The sequence below is a fragment of the Sorex fumeus genome, unplaced genomic scaffold (genome assembly GCF_029834395.1).
Source record: "Sorex fumeus unplaced genomic scaffold, SorFum_2.1 ptg000054l, whole genome shotgun sequence".
Taxonomy (NCBI): domain Eukaryota; kingdom Metazoa; phylum Chordata; class Mammalia; order Eulipotyphla; family Soricidae; genus Sorex; species Sorex fumeus.
In genome coordinates, this window is record NW_026606111.1 from 28966539 (window position 1) to 28991439 (window position 24901).

General features: G+C 45.7%; 1 protein-coding gene across 1 annotated transcript; it reads left to right on the top strand.

Moving 5' to 3' along the window:
* Window positions 1–6054: 6054 nt before the first annotated feature.
* GTF3C6 (general transcription factor IIIC subunit 6) lies at window positions 6055–22387 on the top strand. Its single transcript, XM_056125308.1, has 6 exons — window positions 6055–6161; window positions 6445–6525; window positions 8045–8108; window positions 10408–10452; window positions 17499–17612; window positions 19706–22387. The coding sequence occupies exons 1-6, from the start codon at window positions 6057–6059 to the stop codon at window positions 20002–20004; spliced, it is 708 nt and encodes a 235-aa protein (XP_055981283.1). The 5' UTR covers window positions 6055–6056; the 3' UTR covers window positions 20005–22387.
* Window positions 22388–24901: the final 2514 nt, after the last annotated feature.

Consider the following 24901-nt stretch of genomic DNA (forward strand, 5'->3'; position numbering starts at 1 on the left):
AAAAAAATAAAAGAACGCATAGAGGACAGGTTCACAGGACAAGGGATGCTGATCCTGGCTTCTCTCAAGTGTTGCCATGGAACAATGTTACTGGCCAGGCTTTATTGGGGGTGCAGCTCGGGAGGCCCTTGTCTTCCCCGCTGCTCTGTGAAGGTCAGATGTTTCCTCTCCCTCCTCTTTCTCTGCTTTCCTAGAAAAGAGAACACTGGAGTAAGTTAGAGAAACAAGTTTCAACATTTTCAGTCTTTGTTTCCTAATGCTTAAACTAGAAGCTAAGACAAATGACTACTGGTATTTAGCTTACATACAGTGGACAAGCTATACTAAATTACTAAGTTTAATAACAAGTTACTGTAGCACTGAATCACTGTCCTGGTTCATCAATTTGTGGGCACCAGTACCATCTCCATTGTGAGACTTGTTACTGTTTTTGGCATACTGAATACGCCATGGGGAGCTTGCCAGGCTCTGCCATATGGGTGGGATACTCTCGGGTAGCTTGCTGGGCTCTCTGAGAGGGACGGAAGAATCGAACCCAGGTTGGCCGCATGCAAGGCAAACACCCTACCCGCTGTGCTATCGCTCCAGCCCAAAAAGTTACTGAATTCTTATTATTCAGTAAAAATCAACTTTCCCAAAACCCCTGCGGAACTCCCCATCACACAGCTTTCTCACCAACCTATTCCAACATATCTATGTGCCCGTGTCCTACAATTTGTTAAATACATCCAACATCACTCTTAATAATATTCCCTTTTGAGCTTATTATTTGGCTTACTGTGGGTTCAGTAAAGCAGGTTAATAATACTTGATTCTTGCCAATTCTTCCCACTACTTCTTTCCAAACATGGGTCCTTAAGTCATTGTTTGGATCCAGGGCCAAATTATACTTTTGCTATGAAGCTGCAACGGTATCTGACTGATTACATTTTCAGAGATTCTGTTCTAGGGATGGGTGATGTAGTTCAGTACTATTGGACTTAAATGTGTGAGGCCCTGGCTTTGATTCTTGTCACCGGAAGAAGAGAGGTGTGGAAGAAGTAAAAAAGTAAAAGAAAAGAAATAAGAGATAACCAGAAGTCAACTCGCTCATTCAGAGAGTTTTTTTTTTCTTTTTGGGTCACACCCGGCGATGCACAGGGGTTACTCCTGGCTCTGCACTCAGCAGTCACTCCTGGTGGTGCTCAGGGAACCATATGGGATGCTGGGAATCGAACCCAGGTCCGTCGTGTGCAAGGCAAACGCCCTGTCCGCTGTGTTATCTCTCCAGCCCCTCAAAGAGTTTCTAATCTTTAATTGTTTGAAACAATTTTTTCTAACTTGTTCAGTTTAAAACTAGTTGTTTCTTGGTGACATTGGTGGAGAGTAGTGGACACTAGGTGTTGGAATATTGAACGCCTGAAGCTCAATTGTAAATATCTTTGTAGCTTTGCAATTCACAGTGATTCGATTAAAAAAATAATTTTTTTAAATAATAGATTTGGGGCTGGAGAGGTAGCACAAAGGTTAAGGATCTTGCTTTGCATGTGGCTTGTATCCTGTATGTTTCCTAAGCATCACCAGGAGTGACCCCTGAGGAGCCGGGGAGGTAGTACAGCTTGCAAAGTCACTTGCTTTGCATGCAGCTGATCCATTTTCAATCTCTGGCATCCCATATCGTCCCCACGGCACCAGCAGGAGATTCCTGAGTGCAGAGCCAAGAGTAATCCCTGGGCATTGGCGGGTATGGCCCAAAACCTTCCCCGAAAAGAGGAGTGACCGCTGAACACAGAATTAGAAGTAACCCATGAGCACTGTTGGATGTGACCCTAAAAAATAGAACAAATAATTATAGCCTTATTAAAATAAAATTCATAGGGCCGGAGAGATAGTAAAGTTTGTAAGGCACTTGCCTTTCAGGGACTGATCCTAATTCCATCCCAGGCATTGCATATGGTCCCCTAAGCACCACCAGGGGTCGCTCCTGAGCCCAGAGCCAGGAATAGGCCCTGGGAATGGCCCAAAGGGGGACCCTCCACCAACTATAATTTATAGGCCAGAAGATATGTAGCTTAAGTGGTAGAGTATGTGCCTCACATCTTGGAGATTACTCCAGGTGTGACCCCCAACCCACGTAACACCCCTTGCTACACCCCTGGGTTCAGTCTTGGTAGCCACCAAGCAACACTGGAATTGGCCCTCACAACTCCTTATAGAGTAAAATTCACCCTCAAAAGTATACAGTTTAAAAAGTACAATTTAGGGCTGTAAGTGCACTCACTTAGCTGCGTGACAACCACCACTGATTTCATTACCAACCCCTTATCCAGCAGCAGTCAGACTTCTGTCCCCTTGCTCCCAGGCCCTGAGGAAATCCAATAAGCTGCCTCCTCTACTTGCAGATTTGCCTATTCTGCACATTTTATATAAATGGAATCATTCAAAAGATAACAATGGTCTTTGTGTCTGGCTTCATATCATATTTTCAAGCTCACCCATGTTGTAGCATGTATCTTGACTTCATTCCTTTATATTGACAAGTAAGATTCCGTTGTATAAATAGAGCAGATTTTGATGATTCATTCTGTTTTGTTTGTTTGGGGGCCACACCCAGTGGTGCTGGAGCTACTCCCTGCTCAGTTCTCCCAACATTATTCCTCTTAAATGATTTCCCTGTTCTGATTCTATGGTTAGTTTTGGTGCCAGGGATTGAAACAGGATCAAACTGGGGTTCTGTACATGCAAGGCAAATGGGTTAAGCCTTGTACTATCTGCCTGTCTCCCATTCGGGTTTGTGTATGTGTGGGGGGGGGGAGGAACAACACCTGGTGGTGTCTGGGGTCTGTGATTGGGTTAGGGGATCACTCCTGGCAATGCTCAGGGCATCATGTGGTACCAGGGACTGAATCAGGGTTAGTCATATGCAAATCTTACCCCCATACTATATTTCTACACCTGCTACATTCTCTCTCTCTCTCTCTCTCTCTCTCTCTCTCTGTGTTGAGGCACTACTTTACTTTTTCTTGAAGGAGTTATACCCCAGGGTGCTCAGGAGTAACATATGGTGGTGCTCTATGGACCATATTTGGTGCCAAGGGTTCAAACTGGGGGCAAGTGAATGCAAGATGAATGCCTCAAGCTCTGTTCTATCTCCACAGCCCTCTTTATCTTCCCTTGAATCTAATAAAATCTATAATTTATGTCATTTTGTTGCAGGCAGATAGGTAGGTGGGCCTGGTAATGTACTTTTGGGAAATAATAAGACTAAGATGAGATGGCCCAGACCTGAAGTAGTGCAAAGCCATGAAGACAGCATCCCTTTGAAATGAAAACCCTGAGTTCTTTGGAGAGCAGAAAATGAGGCCCCACCTGATGCAGAAACCCGAAGTTCCATTCAAAGAAGGGCAGACCACCTAGAAAAAAAGAGAAGCTACAGAAGAATCTAAAGGTCATGATGAGATTATAAGAACGTGTAACAATACCCAGATGAACTTGTAAGTATGTATAGAGCTTTGGGGGAATCATTGGGAGGAATTGTATAAAACCCCCTCCTGAAAGTCATATGGGCTTTGCTTCCCCAAGTAATGTTCTCCCCAGACATGAATCCATCTCTTTTCTTGCTTATTCGTTTAAGGATGTGTTCTCCCTTGAACACATGTTTCTTTCCACCTTTTCCACTGTGGAGAAGACTATGTTCTTTTATATTCATTTTGTTGCTGGTGGCTTAGTAAAATGGAGAGAGAGTTAGACTCACGAGTGCCTCCACCTGTTTGCTCAACCCACCTCAGCCATCAGTGCTCTGGGAAATGCCTGCGTTGGGTCAGGACTAATCAAGTCTTCTGTGAGTACCTGTAGAGCAGAGATGTCTGTTTCCTGCCATGAGGCATCTGTCAGGCTGTACCTCGAGTCAACCTGTTCTGCACAGCGTGGGAGATGGTTCCTGCCACCGTCTTCCTTAGGGAATCCCAGGCTCATACTGGGATTGCTCTATGCAGGAAAGTTAGCGAGTTAGCCAGTCCTAACCAAGGAACGAGCTTTCTGGGTTTGTTGCCTTTCCTTCAGAGAAAAGAAATTCAGGGGAGGTAAAATAGTGAAATCAAGGTATTTCTTAGAGAATAAAACTTAGATGTAAGAGAATACATCGAGGGGAAATGTATTCAAGTGAGAATGCAGGTGTGTCCTGAGTGAAATAAACAAAAAAATAAAAAGACAAGCAAGCAAAATACAGTTCAAGGGAGAACACGGCTTGAAGAAAAAACTTTCAGGAGGAGCTATTTTGTTTTGGGGTTACCACCTATCAGTGTTCAGAGGTATTCCTGGTTCTGCTTTCAGGAATCATTCCTCTCAGTGCTCAGTGGGCCATATGAGATGCGGGGGATTGAACCCCTGTTTTTTTTTTTTGTTTGTATTTTGGGTCACACCCAGCAATGCACAGGGGTTACTCCTGGCTTTGCACCCAGGAATTATTCCTGGTGGTGCTCAGGGGACCATATGGGATGCTGGGAATCAAACCCAGGTCTACTGGAGTGCAAGGCAAACACCCTACCTGTTGTGTTATCCCTCCAGCCCCGGAACCCTGGTTTGTCGGCCTCATGTGCAAGGTAAATGCCATACCTGCTGTACTATCACTCTGTGCCTTTGGGAGAATTCCACAGCACTATTTCTACTGACCAGTTCTGCTTGAGCAGTGGTCTGGAGTTCTCATCAGAGCCTTGGTATTCGTAAGCCTCTTCAATTAAAGACAAAAAAAAGTGTTCCAGGGTGGGCTTTGGCACATATCCAAAGTACAAGTCTCCAACACCCACCCACCTCACCAGGGCACCAAGGGTGCTTTTTGCTTCCTTAGTTTCATAACAACCAGAGGACAGTGTTTAGACAGTCTCAGCGTCACTCAGTTTGTCAGGAAGCAATGGATGAGGGCACAGCAGTCATGTGAAGTTTTGATTACTTGATTATGCCATAGCCAACTTGTGTGAAATACATTATTGGCTAAGATAATCTCAGTTTCAGATCATACTTTCCTACAAAGCACCTCATTGAATCCTCACAATACCTAATATGCATAATGCATTGTTGCTAATAAAGCCACCGAACTAGATGTATCAGACCTCATAGGTCATGGTTAGGACCATCCCAGAGAAATCATTTGTTGCTTAATCATAAAACTAAATGAGATTTCATCAAGAAACTTCTGTTTAAAATTTCACTTCCCTGGTTCTGTTTGTATTCCCTTAGCAATTTTGTTTTTTGGAAGGCCACACACACAGGTTCACACTTGGGGTTCTAGGGGGATCAAGCAGTGCGGGGCATTGATTTTGGGCCTCCCTTATACACTGTAGGCATTGTGTGCTGAGCATCTCTTCCACCTCCCAAGAAATAACAATTTATATCTTTCATTGACAACCAGGACAATTGTTGGATTGCTCTGGATGTGGAGAAGTCAAAATTTTGCTTCTTGGTTTTGGACTTGGGTGTAGTGGCTCCACCTTGTGGATGGTGCAAATCCTCGAAGCGCTTCCATTATCACTTAGCAACTCCGACTCCGTTTTCCCCCTTTCCCCCTCTCCACTTATTATATGCTACAATTATATGCTTTCACCGCAGTTCTCTGCGGACCAAATGTGTGTGAGTTGTACCTGACGGATGCTCTGGGGAGCTGGCCGGACCTGTGTGTGCACGAGTGCAGGAGCTCCTGCAGACTTTTGACCAGTTCCCACTTCTTATTTTTGGGTCCCACCCGGCGATGCCCCCGGGGGGCCTACATGGGATACCGGATATCGAACCCGGGTGGGTTGCGTGCAAGGCAAACTCCCTCCCCGCTGTGCTATCATTCCGTCCCGGTTACGTCTTCAAGTCGGCCCCTTGCCCCCGCAGCTCTTCCCAGTCCAGAGCCTCCAGGTGGCTCCCAGTAAGAGCCCGGAAGTGGGTGGAGGGCGACGCTGCATGCGGGAGCAATGTGGGCGCAGCCATCTCTGATCCTGGCAGGGCGCGAGCCGAGCCGCTTCCGCCCGGACAAAAGATGGCGGCGCTGCGTGGGCGTGGCCAGTGACGCGCAGGCCGCGCGGACCGGCGCGATCATGGCGGCTGCAGCGGCTACGGTGGAGCGAGGCGCCGAGGAGGAGGAGGAGGAGGAGGAGGAGGAGGATGCGGAGGAGGATGCGGAGGAGGAGGAGGAAGAGGAGGTAGTGAGTGCGATTCCGCAGAGCTGCGCCGCGGGGCCTGAGCCGGCTGTGTGGAAGCGGGTGGGGGTGGGGGTAGGGGCCGCCGCGGGACCCCGAGCGCGTTGGCCCGGGGAGGCGCGGTGGCCTCTGCCCGGTCGGCTCGCGGCTGGCGGTGGGCAGGGCAGCGACCCGCGGGGACCGCCTGTGCCCCAGCTCTTTGCAGGGCATTGCACGCCGGTGGGGTCACTGCGTGCGTGGGGGTGTCCGTGTTCACCGCCTGCTGCTTGTCACCCCTCCTTCCCAGGAGCAGTTGGTTCTGGTGGAATTGTCCGGGATTATTGATTCGGATTTCCTCTCAAAATGTGAGAATAAATGCAAGATCCTGGTGAGTCCTTCTATTCGAAGGTGGGCGCAGAATGAAATGGCAAGAATTTAATTGGGGGAGGTCCTTTGGGGGTGAGTGCCTTTCCCCAGAGACTGGCGGGTTTTTTTCCCCCCCTGTGTTAACAAAGCAGTGAAGAACATCCAAGTCTGCGGGGTGGTGGGAGGCTGGGGGGTGGGGAACCACGACTCTGGGAGCCGGTGGGAGGATGCATCTTCCTCAAATGGAGAAGATTTGGAAGAGGTAGTCTGTCTTTTGTCTTGTTTTTCTTTTCGGGGCTGGGGGCCTGCTACATCCGGGTGATGGCCTGGGCTCACTCCTGAGACATCACTCCTGGCAGTGCTAGGGGGACCATATGGGATGCTACATTGGCTGCCTGCAAGGCAAGTGCCTTACCCGCTATGCTTATCGTTCCCGACCCTTCTTTTCTTCACATCGGGCTGTGCTCAGGGCTCACTCTTGATTCTGTGCTCAGGGATCACTCCTGGTGGGCTCTGAGGACCCACATAGGGTGTGGGGGGGGAGGGGGGTGTCAAACCTGGGCCAGCCACATGGAGGACAGACGGCCTCCTGACCCCAGAAGTGGTATTTTAATTTTGTAGAGAGCAATTATGATGGATTTTGAAAAACTGGATAAAGTAAGGGGAGAAGAAATACGAAGGGAAGGGAGAGCATTCCTAGATCCCTAGAGGGGAAATTGCAAGAAGTGATGGAGGCTAACATTCAGGGCTCCCAGACTTTATGTTCCCTCTATCCACGGCACTCTCCGCCCTGGAGCTGTGGTATCATGAGTTTTATCACCTTAAAATCTTGCCCTTGGTAAGTACAGTATAGAGGGTAGGGCATTTGCCTTACCTGTGCACGCAGCCGTGCATGCAACCCACTCGGGTTCCATTCCTAGGATCCCATATGGTCCCCTGAGTATCGCCAGGAGTAATTCCTGAGTGCATAGTCTTGAGTAACCCCTGTGCATCGCAGAATGTCACCCAAAAAGCCAAAAATAAATAAACAAATAAAATCCTGCCCTTGTGATCCTGAGAGATAGTACAGTGAGTATAGCAATTTGCCTTGCACTTGGTCAACCTGGGTTCAATCCCCAGTACCTCAAATGGTTCCCTGGAGCCCCACCAGGAGTCATCCCTAAGTAAAGAGCCGGGAGTAAGCCAAAAGCTTCTCTGCCTGTAGCTCCCAAACAAAACAAAATTAAATCTCGCTCTCCTGACAAAACTTTCTAAGAGGGTGTTGATTGATACAGGTCTTAGTAGCCTACAGGTTATAAGTGCTACCATCAAAGACGTTTAAACATATGATAGTAAGTGAGGAAACTGTGCTTGGATCCCCTGTTTTCAAGAGCTGTCTCTTTGGAAGCAAGGTTTCACGGAGGCTTTTAGCTCTGTGTGTATCTGTGTGTGTGTTTGGAAGCACGGTTTCACAGAGAAGGCTTTTAACTCTGTGTGTCTGTGTGTCTGTGATGTGCTTGACCAACTGAGCCACATTCCCTCTAATGATTATTTTGTTGCAGGGAATTGACACTGAGAGGCCCATTCTGCAAGTGGACAGCTATGTCTTTGCTGGAGAGTATGAAGGTAAGATGGATGTCAGGTAGACAAAAACATGTTTTTTGTGGGGGAGGGTCATACCTGGTGATGCTCAGGGGTTACTCCTGGTGGTGCTCAGGGACTATATGGGATACCAGGAGTCGAACCCGGTTCGGGCATGTGTAAGACAAATGCCCTGTGAGTTCACACAGTAAATCACGGGGGCTGCTGCTGGGACGCTTGTGTGCCTTCGGTGTGATTGGTCATTTATATAGATAAACATTTGGCAGAGGAAATTCTCTTGGGGAGATCAACTTAAGAAGACACTCTGTCTCCCAAGGACATGTACATTGCTTTTATCTTTCCCTCTAGTTGTATAAGTTATCAATACTTGCAGTTGTTTGGCTAAACACTGTAAGAGACAAAGATCCCAACACTTAGTTCTCTGGGCTGAGAGCAAGCAAGGCTTTTAACACTTAGTTCTCTGGGCTCTGAGAGCAAGCAAGGCTTTTACCGTAAATCCCAGACTAAGTCCTCAGGCCAGTTCAGCTTGTCCTTCCCCATGGGGTCCTATCTCTTAGGCTGTAACAGCTTGCATCAAGACCATACATTTATGCTTTCTAGAATGTCCCATTTTGATGTCAGGTAGCTTTGCCACTCGCCCAGGTCCATCCCAGTCTCACAGCCGGATCGCCCTTTTGGGTATGTTAGGAACTACAGCAACTGAAGCCTGAGTCAAGTAATTATGACCAAGTAATTATGCCCAGGAGCAGATATATTTCAGAGTCAGTCAACTCCCTAATATTAGGAGCATAGCATTCATGATCCTTCTGTGTTTAACCAAAGAACATTGCTGTATAGTGAAATATAAAAAAGTTATAGGGGAAATAGAAAAGCAGGTATAAAAATACACTTCATATACAAAGCAATACAAATACAGAGCGCAGAATTACCAGAAAGTTTTGGCTTATAAGTAATCAAGACTGACTTGGAGAACTGTGACAATGAGAGGTAAAATAACAAGGGAAAGGTTAAGGATAAACTTTAACCAAATTAGGTATGTTAGCAAGAGCTTTTTAGGCAAATTAGGTATGCTAGCAAGAGCATGTTAAGCCTCTCTGGGAGGAAGAAAGGGGGCAATTCACTGATGAAGCCTAAAGCACTTAGGGTTAATATCCAACAGAAAGGAGAGGTTGTAGACTTTAACCAAATTAGGGATGCTTGCAAGGGCATGGTTAGCTTTCTGGGAGGAGGAAAGGGGCAATTTACCTGTGAAGCCTAAAACACGGTTGATATCCAACAGTGCTGTACCTGCTGTATCATCTCTCCAGTCCTGAAAGTAATTCTTTGTATTTGGGTCACACCTGGCAGTGCTAGACTACTCCTGGTTCTGTGTTTAGGAGCTGTACCTGCTGCTTGGGGACTATTTGGTGCCAGAGGCAGGTCTCCTGAATGCAAAGCATGCTGTCAGCCTGCGAGCTAGCTTGTGGGCCCCAAACCAGTTTTTAAAATATTCATTTCAGGGAATTGGGGAGGTAGTATAGCGGGTAGTGTTTGCCTTGCACGTGGCTGACCTGGGTTCAATTCCTGGTACCACATACAGTCATGTAAGTACTGCCAGGAGTGATTCCTGAGTTCAGAGTCAGGAGTAATACCTGCATGCCAGTGAGTGTTGCCTGGAGAAAAAAAATGTATATTTTTAAAAATAAATAAAATGTTTTTAAGAAAATATATTAGCACTATAGCACTGTCCTCCATTGTTCATCGATTTGCTTAAGCAGGCACCAGTAACATCTTCATTGTGAGATTTTTTACTTTTTTTGGGATATCAGATATGCCATGGGGAGCTTGCCAGGCTCTGCTGTGCAGGTGAGATACTCTTCGTAGCTTGCTGGGCTCTCTGAGAGGGAGGGAGGAATCAAACCCGGTCGGCCATGTGCAAGGCAAACGCCCTACCCGCTGTGCTATTGCTCTGCCCAATAAAATATATTAAAATAGAAAAATATAATTTAAAAATAAAATACAAAAATATATTTTATGTATTTATATATGAAAGTACACAATAATAGTCCCTGAGCATGACTGGATGCTTCCCAGCTTTTCAGGACTGGAGAGATAATACATGAGTTAAGACGCTTGTCTGGCAGTACTTTGATACCTGGAACTGTTTTGTCCTCTGAGCACTGCCAGGAATAACTCCCAAGCACAGAGCCAGGAATAATCCTCCTACCACCAGTTCAGGCACCAACCTCCCCATCTTCCAAATTATGCTTTTCAGAGAAAATTGCTCTAAGTAGGTTTTTTTTTATTATTATTTTTAACAAGCTGTCTTCAAATTTTTCTGCAGATGCTCTTGGGACCTGCGTTATATTTGAAGAGGATGTTGAACATGGTAAGTAATTGCTGTGATAAATCAACTTTTTTTTTGGTGATGTCAGGAATCAAACCCAAAGTTTGTGTGCTCACATACACAGAGCAGGTGCTCTGCTACTGAGCCACATTCCCAGCCCTAAAGCAACTTTTTTTTTTTTTTTGCTTTTTTGGGTCACGCCCTGCGATGCACAGGAGTTACTCCTGGTTCATGCACTCAGGAATCACTCCTGGCAATGCTCAGGGACCATATGGGATGTTGGGAATCGAACCTGGGTCGTCTGTGTGCAAGGCAAATGCCCTTCCCGCTGTGCTATTGCTCCAGCCCCGCTAAAGCAACTTTTTAAAAAACATACTTTACAATTATTTTAAACTCACTTTAATACAGTTAACATTAAAATTAAACATCTTTTTTTAAAAAAATTATTTATTGGATCACTGTGGGAAAAGTTACAAAGCTTTCAGGTTTAGGTCTCAGTCATGCAAATATCAAACACATTTCCCTTTACCAATACTTATTTTTTACCATGAAGAACCCCAATAAAACCCCACCCCCCACCCCTCCCAGTGCCTGCGAGGCAGATGAATTCTAGTTAACACTCTATCTGCTTTGATTAGATTCATTGTTTCAATAAAAGATGCACCACTATTATTTAGAGTTTACCCCCCCCCCCCCCCCCCCCAAATCAGACATGCTGAAAAAGCATTGTGAAGTGATTTGCTTTCTACAGCTGGGTTCAAGAATTAAATGTTGGTTTTGGATTTCCGCTATTTTACTTATTAACCCTGGAAGTATTTCTACTGAAAGTCAGATAATTAAGAGATTGGTTTCTGTGCTCTGGAGTCGTGGCCATGCCAGAGAGCCGCTCGTGGGGGGCAACTGGTGACTTCGGTAGGGCGTGAAGGACGGACCGGAACGCCCCCCTTCCCATGAGGTTTTAGTCGTCCCCACACCCCCGGCTCATACCTGCTGTCCACAAGGCTCCCATGCGGCCGCCATCTTTCTTTCCAGAGAGGAGAGGGCGAATGGGGCAACACCCTTTCCCCTCCGGGCAGACATGACGGCCTGGATTAACATAGTCTGTTCACTTTTCTGCTCCAAGCTGCTGGGTTCTGCATTAAGTCCTTGTGCTTCTGGGGCTGTGGCCGTGCTGGAGAGCCGCTCGTGGGGGGCAACTGGTGGCCTCGGTAGGGCGTGAAGGACGGACCGGAACGCCCCCCTTCCCATGAGGTTTTAGTCACCCCCAGCCCCCGGCTCATACCTGCTCTCCACAAGGCTCCCATGCGGCCGCCATCTTTCCTTCCAGAGAGGAGAGGGCGAATGGGGCAACACCCTTTCCCCTCCGGGCAGACATGATGGCCTGGATTAACGCATAGCCCGTTCACTTTTCTGCTCCAAGCTGCTGGGTTCTGCATTAAGTCCTTGTGCTTCTGGGGCTGTGGTCGTGCTGGAGAGCCGCTCGTGGGGGGCAACTGGTGACCTCGGTAGGGCGTGAAGGACGGACCGGAACGCCCCCCCCCTCCCATGAAAATTAAACATCTTGGGCTGAAGAGATAGGACAGAAAATAAGATGTTTGCCTTGTCTGTGACTGACCCTGGTTGGAATTCTCAATGCCACATTTGGTCAGTCCCCCTGGGCACGCCTAGGGGTCACTGCTGAACACAGAGCCAGTAATCGTCTCTTTGCAAGTCCGGTGTGGCTCAAAACACAAAACAGGAAATCAAACATCTCATGTACTTATCTGTCTAGGATTGGTGTCATATTCTCCACCATTTTTGGCCGATAGCTAAGAATCATTTCATATATTTGGGCTGGGGAGATACTGGAACGATGCCGTGTTCTCTGTGTGTTCAGACCCTAGCCCTGCAAAATCCCTTGAGTACCATGCTGGGAGTAGGCCCTGGGCACTGCCTAGTGTAACTCAGGAATAAAGTCAAAAAGAAAGAAAATGAAACATTCCAGTTGCATTTGAAGTCCTTGGTTCCATTTTCTCAAATTTATTCCCTTTGGTAGGAGAGATAGTTTGAGGTAAGATGCTTGCCTTGCACCTCAGTTTGGTCTCCAGCTCTATGTATGGTCCCCAAAGCACTGCCAGGAGTAAGTCCTGAGCCCAAACAGCCCCCTCCCCAGCCCCCCAAAAACAACTCAATAAATGTATTCCCAGGAATTCTTTCTACCTTCAGAGGTAATAACTCTTGACTTTGGTGGTTTTCTTTCCTGTACCTGATTTTATATACATGTTTGTACATACTCATAAACAGCATTTAGGGTATATTTTCAATATTTGTTTGCTTTTTGGGGGCATACCAGGTGGTGCTCGGAACTTGTTCCTGTTTCTATGCTCAGGGATAACTCTTGGTGAGACATGGGGGACCATGTGTAGCACTGGGCATCAAACCCAAGTCATTGTCGGGGCTGGAGCGATAGCACAGCGGGTAGGGTGTTTGCCTTGCACGCAGCCAACATGGCTGACACAGGTTCGATTCCCAGCACCCCATATGGTCCCCTGAGCACCGCCAGGAGCAATTCCTGAGTGCATGAGCCAGGAGTAAACCCTGAGCATCTCCGGGTGTGACTCAAAAAGCAATCACAAATCACAAATCATCCTGTTATTCGTCGATTGCCTCGAGCAGGCCCCAGTAACGTCTCCTTCATCCTAGCCCTGAGATTATAGTCAAGGCTCTTTAGGAGAATGAGACCCATCATTGTTACTGGTATTTGGCATATTGGGTACACCACAGGGAGTTTGCCAGACTCTGCCGTGTGGGCAGGCTACATTCGGTAGTCTGCCAGTTTGTCCAAAGTAGGAATGAAATAATAAGATGTCATAATAAGATGTCACGCGGCCGCGAATGCGGTTCTGGGAGCTGGTTTTTATAGTCTCTGAGTCTTGGCCACTGATGGGATTACACGGCGCCAGGGGGCCAGTTGGTGGGTATGACCCCCGCCTACTGGAATTTGGAGGATCTGGGTGGAGGATGCTCGGCCCCAATCCAAGTAGGCTTGTAGATCTCGGCCCCGGAACCCACGTGGCTTTGTCCCTCTGCCAGTACCTTCATGTGCGTGGAGAGTGGTCTCAGCATGGTGGTGGCTGGTCCTGGAGGTCTTCGGCTGCCGGAGTTCTGGTCGGGGCCGGGAGGAAAGCTCCTGCCCCCGTGCCTGGCTGTCCTCGCCAGGGCCCCTTGGAGGCGAGCAGGTTGAGCTTTCCAAAAAGCAAAAAAAAAAAAAAAAACCCAAGTCATTGTATGCAAGACATAAGCCCTACCCTCTGTATTTTCTCTCTGGTCCCATTTTCAAATTAGATATAAATTATATCACAAACAATTTTATTTTAAAGTAAAGCATATCTTTTTGTTTTTAGTTATGTTATTATTATTATTATTTTATTTTGTTTTTGGGTCACACTCAATGGTGCTCAGGACTTCTCCTAGATCTGTGCTCAGAGATTCTCCTAGAGTATCTCAGGGGACCCTGTGGGATGCTGGAAATTGAACGAAGATTGGCTGTGTGCAAGACAGATGCCCTACCAGCAGTATTATTGCTCCCATCTCTCATGTATTTTTAGATAGATAAAAATAGATCTGTATAAATCTAGGTTATTATTATTTTTTAACACCACGTTTTTATTTATTTTTTTATATTTGTTTATTGAATCACTGTGGGAAAAGTTACAAAGCTTTCAGGTTTAAGTCTCAGTCATGCAATGATCAAACACCTTTCCCTTCTCCAGTATTATTTTTTCAACACCAAGAACCCCAATATACCCTCCCTCCCACCCCTCCCAATGCCTGTGAGGCGGATGAATTCTACATAACTCTCTATTTACTTTGATTACATTCATTATTTTGACAAAAGATGTACCATTATTGTTTAGAGTTTACACCCAACAATCAGAACTGCTGAAAAGACATTGTGAAATAATTTGTTTTCTGCAGCTGGTTATGAGAACCATATGATGTCGTGGCTACGTGATTTTGGATTTCTGATATTTTACTTATTAAGCCTGGAAGGATTTCTGCCAAGAGCCAGATAATTATGAGATTGGTTTCTGTGGCTCTGGAGCCATGGCCATGCCGGAGAGCCGCTCATGGAGGCCAACTCATGACCTTGGTAGGGCATGAAGGACGAGCCGGGAACCCCCTCTTCCCATGAGGTTGCAGTTGCTCCGTCACTGCTGGCTCATACCTTGCTTTCCAAAATGCTCTGAGGTGGCCGCCATCTTGCTGCCCAGGGGGAAAGAGGTGGAAGGGAGCGACACCCCTTCCCTCCCGGGGAAGCATAGTACCGTGGATTAATGCATAGTCCATTCACTTTTCTGCCGCAAGCTGCTGGGCTCTGCATTAACTCCATGTGCCACTGGAGCCATGGTCATGCCGGAGGCCGCTTGTGGGGGGCAATTCGTGACCTCGGTAGGGCGTGAAGCTAGGTTATTATTTTTTGCATTGCTTAGTATTCCATTTATGACTATGTCACAATCCAGTTAAAGGACAGAATTTCTTGTTTTACCAGTTATTTCTGGACTTGCAGTTGCCCCTCTGAGTCCTTCTACGGTAACTTCTGAGCACAAAGCTGAGAGTACTCCCTGAGGACTGCAGAATATGTTACAGAACAGTAAAATCTTCAGTTAATTATTACTGACTGCTGATATTTATCATGTGCTTTCTATATGTCAGGGAGTGTTCTGAATACTACATGCATGTGCTACCTCATTTAGTCCTCACAGCCCTTTGAAATAGATACCTCTTTCAGCGTGTATGTATGTGCTTTGCTGGGGATCAAACCTAAAGCTCACCCCTGTTATAGTCGGGTGCTCTTCCACTAAACCATGTCCTGGCTCCCTCACAAAGTAGGTGGCAGAACCAGAATTTTGAACTTCGCAGGTTTGGCCCAAAGACTTCCTGCCCCTTCCCTCCTTAGTGTTGTCAGTGATCACATCTGGGGACTCACAGAGTGAGCCATCTGCTCTACTACTGAGCTATATTCCCAGCCTATAGAGCTTTTTTGCTTTTGGGTTATACCTAGTGATGCTCAAGGAAACCAGGGATCAAACCCAGGCCTCAGCATACTGTTCCTTTTTGCTCTCTGCCCAGCCCAGAGCCCACGTTCTTAGCTGTGCTAAGCTCTGCTCAGCCATTCACTGCAAGAATGCTGCCGTGATACTTCTGGGTCTCCTTGTACACATACCTGAAGATGACTCTAAGACATGTACTTTGAAACACAATTGCCTGTGTGGATATGTTAGACTTTACTGTTAAGATTCATGAAAAGATGAAGTCTTGAAATTTACATACAAGTGGTACTACATGGAAAGTGTTACATGTTAAGCGAAATGAGTCAGAAAAAGCGGGATAGACACAGAAAGATTGCATTCATCTGGGGAACATAAAGCAACAAAATGGGAGACTAACACCCAGGAGTGGCTGAGATTAGTACCAGGAATTTTGCTCCATAACTTAGAGGCCAGCCACACTTGCTAGGGGAAAAGGAAGCTCAGATAGAGAAGAGAGCACCAAATAAAGGGTGTTGTGAGGATCCTCCCAGGGTGGGAGAAACATGCTGAAAGTAGACTATAGACCAAACATGACTGCCACTCAATGCCTCTCTTGCAAAACACAGGACCCAAAAGAAGAGAGAGAGAACAAGGGGGAATGCCCTGCCACAGAGGCAGGGTGGGATGGGGGTTATGGGGGGTGGGAGGGATGCTGGGACCTGTGGTGGTGGAGGATGGGCGCTAGTGGAGGGATGGGTACTTGATCATTGTATAACTGAAACCCAAGCACAAAAATTTGTAAGTCTTTAACTGTACCTCATGGTGTTTCACTAATAAAAAAAAAAAGATTCAGTCCTACAAAGTGATCAGTTATGTGGTTTTGTTTGGGAGGGTGTAAGGGTTTGGCCGCACCTGTGCTCAGGGGCTACTCCCCGCTTGATGCTCAATGTCCGGGAGTCACTCCTGGTAGTGGTCAGGGGACAGTGTGGTGCTAGGGATGAATGTGGACCTTCCTCATGCAGAGCATGCATTTCAGCCCATTGAGCTATCTCTGATTGAATAGTAAAATTTTTGGGGGGCGGGGTTTTGAGGTCACATCCAGTTAGCTCAGGGGCTACTAATGGCTCTGTGCTCTGGGATCACTCCTGGCAGTGCTTGGGACCATTTAAGTGCCAGAGACCAAATTGTGGTTGGCTGCATGCAAAGCAAGCAAGCACTTTGGCTTTTGTACTAGCTCCCTGGCCTGAGTGGTAGAATTTTAAACCATATTATCCTATAGGCTAAATCCAAATTCCTGCTCCTAGTTTTCTACTTTAGAACTGGTACCTGTAAAGTTTCTTTCTTTCGCTGCTGGGGATTAAACCCAGGGCCTCCCATGTGCAAGGCAAGCACTGTACTGCTGAGCTAGTTCTCTGGCCTAGGTTTATAGCTTTAATCTCACCACTCAGAGCTTTGTTTTTCTTTTTCCTGAATCCACTTTACCTAGGTAGTTTGCTTGTCATTTCCAGTGCTTGCAGCAGGAGAGAAGTTCAGTTTTATACTTAATGCACTTTTTTTTTTGTTTTTGTTTTTATGCCATATCTGGTGATAATCAGAGCTTATTTCTGGCTCTGTGCTCAGGGATCGTTCTGGCGGTCCTCAGGGGACCATATGGGATGCTAGTGATCGTGCCCAGGTTTATTGTGTGCAAGGCAAGCATCCTATCCTCTGTGCTGTCACTTAATACACTTTTTTGACAGGAAGTATTTAACACACTAAACGAAATTATTGAAACTTAATTTTATGGTGTTCACCAGTAGCACAGTGGTAGGGCGTTTGCCTTGCGCGAGGCCGACCCGACTGACCCAGGTTCAATTCCTCTATCCCTCTCGGAGACCCCGGCAAGCTACCGAGAGTATCTCGCCCACATGGCAAAGCCTAGCAAGCTACCTGTGGCGTATTCGATATGCCAAACACAGTAACAAGTCTCACAGTGGAGATGTTACTGGGTCCGCTTGAGCAAATCAATGAACAACGGGAGGACAGTGACAGTGACAGCGACAGCAATATAATAATTGATTCCGTTTTATGTTGTAGTAGATGCAGAAGGCTGTAATAAAACGGTACTAAAATACAAATGCCACACAACGAAGAAGCTCAGCATGACAAGAACTCTTCTGACAGAAAAGAAAGAAGGTGAAGAAAATATAGGTAAGTTTATAATTCTCTGAAAATAAATGATTTAGTATTAGTTTTGTCAGTAACAATGCTTCCAGGATGTTTCTTATATTTTGAAAGAAAAACTATGTAATGTTAAAATAATGAAACTGAGAGTGCTCTATGATGATAAAATACATTTAAAAATCAGCTCAACTCTTAATAAGCAGAGGTCATTAAGGACATAATAGAAAACTCTGATTTACATTGAAACCATTTGTGAGTGGTTTGTAAAGAAATTTATTATGATTTCCACCTCCTGGAAATTCAGTCAGCACTTTTCTCTTTTCTGTTTCTCTACCACACCAGCTGTGCTCAGGCTTACTCCTTGCACTGAACTCAGGGGTTACTTCTGGTGGTGCGCTGGGTAATGAACTGGAATAAAACTCATGCAAAGCAAGCATCTTAACCCCTGGACTATCTCTTCAGTTCCCACTTTTTTGCTTTTGTTAAAGTAAAAACTTGAAACATTAGGAGCTTGAGAGATAGTACAGCAGGTTAGGTGCAAGCCCCCCCAGGAATGATCCCTGAGTATGGAGTCAGAAATAATCTCAGACCACTGTCAGGTGTATCACAAAGTCCAAACAAACCTCGAAATGAGAGTGGGTCTGGAATGGCAAAGTGTATAGTTTCAGAGGCGGTCTTAGACACTTTTAGCAACTGATGGATAGAAGTTGGCTCATAACTAAAACTGTGTGAGAGGTGAGGAAAGGACTCTAGGACCACATTTGTTAGTCTCAGTCTCTACTTTTTTTTTTTTTTTTAATCTCTGAGAAGGAGGAATTTTGGTGCTACTTAGTGGTTCTGGCGGTGCTGGGATGGGTAGTGTAGGGATCAGACTCAGGAGCTTTATTTTCCTAAGCATGTGCTCTACCATTTGAGCCATAACCCTGTCCATGCCCCACAGTCATGTTTGGGTTTTTTGGCGGTTATTTGGGTATGTGGGGTGGTCCTCCAACAGTGCTGGGAGGACCATGTGGTGCTGGTCCTCTCTGTTTAAACCCAGGGTTCTTGCATACACAGCATGTTTTTTAGACCTTTGAGCCCTCTCCTTATCTCCTTGGTCTTCCATACAGTTCTTTCAGTGGGAGTACACTTTGGTTACACCCAGAGGTGTTCAGGGACTAGTTCTGGCTCTGTGCTGAAGGGACTATCTGGTGCCAGGGATGAACTGGGGTTGACCTCATGAAAGGTAGGCATCTTAACCCCTGAACTATCTCTCTGGCCCTAAACCTATGCTTGGACCCATAACAGGCACACGTTTATAAAGATGAAAGAAAATAACTTATGGTCTTAAAAACTCATTGCTCGAAAATAAAATTGAAATTCTAGTAAATATCACACTAGAGGTAAATATTCATGGCTTTGTAAATTTATTGTATTTTAATGCACAAAAATATTTAAAGGTGCATTAATCATAATTTTTACAACAATAACACATAACTACATAAGAAATCTTTGTTCTTATTCCCAAATGATCTCATTAAGTATTCTAAAAAGATACTGGGGAGGTACTTAAAGTTCTAGAATGAACTTTAAAAGGGAGCTAAATATGATACAAGCTAGGCTATCATTTATTTATTTATGTGTTTATTTTGTTTGGGGGGCCACACCTGGCTATGCTTAGGGCTTACTCCTGGCTTTGCACTCAGAATCACTCCTGCACGGCTCAGGGAACTATATGGAGTGTTGGAGATCAAACTGTAGTCAGTTGTGTGCAAGGCAAATGTCTTAACCACTGTACTATCTCTCCAATTCCTTTGCTGTCATTTAAATGTTTCCCATTGTGGGTGATAACCACCACTTAGTGGGCACTGGGAACAGTGGGCAGGAGTCAGGTGGTTGGGTTTGGGGTTGGGGGGCTTTGGGGGCTTCATTTTCTGTTTGTTTGCTTAAAAAGCATAGATTTGGATTAGAGAGATAGTTCATAGGGCTAAGCACCTGCTTTTCATGAAGGAGTCCAGCAAAGCATGGTCCTTCAAGTACTTCGTAGAGCCCCCATACAAAAACAAGTAATAAAGTCACTGAAATCCGTTTCTCACATTTCCTTCTTGGTTTAACCTCCCACTTCTCATCCTCCCCATTAGGTGGTGTGGAATGGCTGCAAATCAAGGACAATCATTTCTCCTACAGACCCAACATGATTTGTAGCTTTTTGCATGAAAATGAAGATGAAGAAGTTGTCACTCCAGTTTCAGATAAACCTTTGGAGTTGGAAGAGCAAGAGACGCAAGTGAAAGATAATTCAAACCTGGATTATGAGCAGGGGAAACCACAGGACTTGGAAATAGAGGATTCCGGTCCTCTTCCTGCTCTCTCTTCGGAGACGGACGGCTCTGTTTTTATGGGAACCCAAGATACTGCCTTAGAAATCACCCCAAGATGAAATACTCTTACAATACTCATGAACTTTATTTAGAGTTTTTATGTAGAAGAATTAATTGTAGCTTTCTCTTAATTACTTACTCTTTTTGTTGGCCATACTCACATTTTCACAACTTAATATACTAGAATCATTAAGGACCCGATAAGAGATGTTAAAAACATGTTTTTGTATGTTTTACTATCAGAAGCCCTGAGTTCTTTAAACACTGAGGTGAGTATATGTTTTTCTATTGCAACTATCACAAGTGACCACACACATAATGACTTAAACCTATACAGATGTCGGACCTTGATGAATAGGGCAGTGGCTTCAAGCACCTGTTTTGTCACGGTGTGTTCATGACTTTACATCTCTGGTGTCCCACACATACTAAGCATGGTCCAGGCAGCTCTGCTAATGAGGAACATCTATTCCCTGTATCTCAAGTGGTTTTGGATGTACCACAAGCAAGGTGTGTGAGCTCCACAAAAAGGGTTGCAACCCTGTTAAGCACCAGAACTAAATGCTGGAACCAAGCCCAGGCAGTGACCTGTGGTGAGCATGTGTGTGAGCAGCGCAGTGAACCCTGGTGAGCACCACAGCCATAACTGTGCCTATTCACCAGTCAAGGCCCTGTAAGTAGGAAAAGCACAGCAACTGAAGGTGTGCAGAGCTTGGTGAGCACCACTACCAAGTCAGTGTGCAAGTAACCCCCCTCTCCACCTCATCATCTCTACAGTGAAGGGGAACCGGGAGGGAATAAAAAGAAATGAATTCAAGCTTTAAATAAATATAGCAGGTTACTGTCTTATGGTTTGGTAGGTCAGTTATCTACCGTGTCTCATCTGACCTGCAGTACTGGTGTAGCCGGACTTTGTTCTTTTCTGGAGTATGGGGGAACTGGTAAAGTGAGCATCTCCATTTCTTTGTTCACTGAGTTGTTGGCAGAATTAAAATTCTCTTACGCAAAGTGGTGATCAAAGTCCCATGTACTTGCTGTGGCCGAGGGTGTTTTTCTGCTTCTAGGGTTCCTGTCTTCCTTGCCTTATGATTCCCTTCAGAACCAAGAAGGGTCACGTCTCTCGTTCTCTGATGCTGTGTTTTTTTTTTAATCATACTAGTTCTGTTTCTTTTGCTATCACTTTTAAATTTTCTTTTTATTACAATGGCTCCACCTGGATAATCTCCCAATTTTAAGGGAAATGGAAAGACATTTCCTAGTCATGAATTGGAAGAATCAACATCTTAAAATGAAGTCCTATCCAAAGTACTATGTAGATTAAATGCAACACCCATTAAAATTTCAGTGACCTTTTTTTAAAAAAACAAAAACAATGCTACTTAAATTTGTATGGAACTATAAAATTCCATGATTAGCCAAAGTATTCCCAAAGGGGGGAGGGGGGGGAAGAGATGGTAGGTTATCATTTCCAACTTTGAACTATGCTACCAAGCATTTTCAACTTTGAATTATACTACCAACTTCCCAACTTTAAGGCTTATAACTGTAACTAGTGACAAAGTCTTGGTATATTTTGTTTTGGGGTCTCACCTTGTGGTGCTTGGGTCCCATCAGCAGGTACTGGGGACCATGTGGTGCTAGGAATCAAACCCAGGGCCTCCCACCTGAGCCATACAATCCCTGGTAAACTGTGTGTTTTCTGTGGGCTGCTCCTGCTGGTGGTCAGGGCCCTGTGGTGCTAGGGATTGAACCCAGGCCTCCAGCGTGCAGAGCATACACTCATTGAGCTCTCTCTCCAGCACTTAAATTGTAATTTTTGTTGTGGAGGTGGTGTGGGACCACAGCCTGGTGGTGCTCATGGGCTACTTACTCAACTCCTGGCTATGTGCTCAGGGGTCACTCCTGGAGGTGCTCGGAGGTCCAGGTGTAGAGCCATCAAAGTGGCGTTGACTTCATGTAAGGCAAATAAATTATTTACAAACATACCATACTATAGTTTATATGAAATTACCAATATTAGTTTCTGGCTAGCATTTGCATACAGTTAAACCATGCAGTAAGGTTCAAACATACCTCATACTAATTGTATCTCATAACTGTTTGAAGATAGAACTACAATTAGCGAATTAATGTTCTAGATCTTTGCTTCTTAAACTGGGTGTGGAGACCGCCACATGGGATTGCATAATATGTGGTGGTTGCTAAAACTTTGGGAAAAAAAAGAGGAAAAAGTTTCTGAATGTAAAACAAAATGCAAAAACAAATGTTTAATGAATTGGAAGTATCTCTGGTAATGCTCACATGTGTTGAATTTCTCAGATGAAGAGCGGTTTTGAGTGGACAATTTAAGTCCTGTTTTAGATGAAATTTTTTCCTGATATGTTTCATAATATTTTACTATTTAATTGGAAAACACCTTACCTTGATTAAAAGCATTTCCAGCCAAAACTTTGTATATTATTCTAGTTTCTATTTTTTTGGGGGGGGGGAGGGCAGGAGGATTTGGGCCACACTTGACATTATCCGGACTTTCCAGAATGGTGCTCAGGGGTCATTCCTGCAGTGCTTGGGGGACCTTGCAGTGTCAGGGACTAACCAAGGCTGCCTACATACACAACGTGTTCAGCCTATTTTTAGCTAAACCACTCTAGTACCCATTTCATTTTGTTTGGTTTTGGGGACCACACCTGTGGTGTTCAGAGACCAGGCTTGAGGGATCAGGAATTAGGGTGTTTGCCTTGCATGGGTCTCGCCCTGGTTGGATCCCCAGCACCACCCCAATACGATACTCTGTACGCAGGAATCTCTCCTGGTGGGGTTGGAGAGAACCCATGGGATGCTGAGGATTGATTTCAGGTTGGCAACATGCAGAGAAAGCACCCCATTTACTGTACTAAGACCCCATTTTAGTTTTTAAATAGCTTTTTCTTTTTCTCTCTCTCCCCCGCCCCGATTAATTATCTTGCAGCAGTAGTTCTTCAAAATTGTGGAGCCCAGGACTGGGGAAATAGTACAGCAGGTAGGACATTTGCCTTGTCCATGGCTGACCTGGGTTCAATCCTCAGCATCGAATATGGTCCCCCGTGCACTGCTAGGAGTGATCCATGAGTGCAGAACCAAGAGTAAGCCCTGAGCACCACTGAATGTGCCCCATGGCCTCCAAAAGGAACAAAACTGTGGATCCCTATATAATACCTCGCGGGGTAGGCGGCCAGGGGAGGCCCCGACGGCTCTTCCCCTAGCCACCTGCATTCGGGGTGGCCCTGAGCCGCTCCCCCAGCCAGGGTCATGGGGCAGACGGCGGAGGAGGAAATGAGGGCCAAGCCAGATCATTGATCAGATGCTGTTTATTCCATTCTCCCCTCGCGTCTGCCCCAGTCTCTCTGAGCCCCCTTTCTTTTTTTTTTTTTTTTTTTTTTTTAATTTATTTATTGAATCACTGTGGGAAAGGTTACAAAGCTTTCAGGTTTATGTCTCAGTCATGCAAATATCAAACACATTTCCCTTTACCAATACTTATTTTTTCCCATGAAGAACCCCAATAAAACCCCACCCCCCACCCCTCCCCGTCCCTGTGAGGCAGATGAATTCTAGTTAACACTCTATCCGCTTTGATTAGATTGTTTCAATAAAAGATTCACCACTATTATTTAGAGTTTACCCCCCCCCCCCAAATCAGACATGCTGAAAAAGCATTGTGAAGTGATTTGCTTTCTCCAGCTGGGTTCAAGAATTAAATGTTGGTTTTGGATTTCTGCTATTTTACTTATTGACCCTGGAAGTATTTCTACTGAAAGTCAGATAGTTAAGAAATTGGTTTCTGTGTTCTGGAGTCGTGGCCGTGCTGGAGAGCCGCTCGTGGGGGGCAACTGGTGGCCTCGGTAGGGCGTGAAGGGCGGAGCGAAACGCCCCCCTTCCCATGAGGTTTTAGTCGCCCCCACACTCCCGGCTCATACCTGCTGTCCACAAGGCTCCCATGTGGCCGCCATCTTTCTTTCCAGAGAGGAGAGGGCGAATGGGGCAACACCCTTTCCCCTCCGGCAGACTTGATGGTGAGCCCCCTTTCTAGTCTCACACTCCCCACATTCCCTGCTCCTTCTGTCTCTCCCGCTCATCTCTCTGCACTCCATCTTGCAGCCTGGGCTCTCTCCCTCCACATGCTTGCTCCTGTATTCCTCTACACTTTTCTCTCTGTTCCCCTTGCTAGCCTCTCCTCGGTCCATCTTGCTGCCCTGCTCTTTCTCACTCTCGTGCAGGGAAAGCGGCCCAAGATATTACTGGGCCCGCTCGAGAAAATCGATGAACAACGGGAGAACAGTGACAGTGACAGTGACAGAGACAAGGAATTAAGAAACTGCTTATGTGAAGACATGCTGCAAAAATGCCCCTACCTAAATGAACATCCCTCTGCACTATATAATGCCACTAGTCTACTCTCCACACAGAAAACTCTTTCTATTCTGTTTGTTTTGGGGCCACATCCATCTGTGCTCAGGACTGACTCCTGGTTCTGGGGTCCAGGGATCACTCCTGTCAGGGCTCAGGGACCATATGGGATGCCAGATATCAAACTTGGGTCAGCCCGATCTGGGCAAAAAGAACACAGGCAGTAAAGAAATAGACAAGCAAGCTAAATGTGTGTTCAAAGGAGAACATGGACTTGAAGAGCAAGCCAATACCCATCATTTTAAGATAACATAACAAACGTGGTAATACAATAGAATTAAATAGTATACTAGAAAAAAAAATGCACCCAGGCTTGAGGGAACAGGAATTAGGGTACTTGCCTTGCATGGGGCTCACCCTGGTTGTATCCCCAGCACCACCCCCATATGGTCCACTGATGATTGCCATGTCGGAATCTCAAACATGAACACAGAAGGAAACGTGCTGTGTAAACAGATTATATGCCTAGGCAGATCTATGGACAAACATGGATGATGATTTCAAGGGGTT

What these genes read in the sequence shown, in the direction of transcription:
- GTF3C6 (XM_056125308.1), top strand. Translation starts at nt 6,057, where the DNA reads ATGGCGGCTGCAGCGGCTACGGTGGAGCGAGGCGCCGAGGAGGAGGAG. An exon ending in CTTTGCTGGAGAGTATGAAG is followed by an intron (nt 8,109 to 10,407) that starts GTAAGATGGATG and finishes ATTTTTCTGCAG; the next exon opens with ATGCTCTTGGGACCTGCGTT. An exon ending in AGAAGGTGAAGAAAATATAG is followed by an intron (nt 17,613 to 19,705) that starts GTAAGTTTATAA and finishes CCTCCCCATTAG; the next exon opens with GTGGTGTGGAATGGCTGCAA.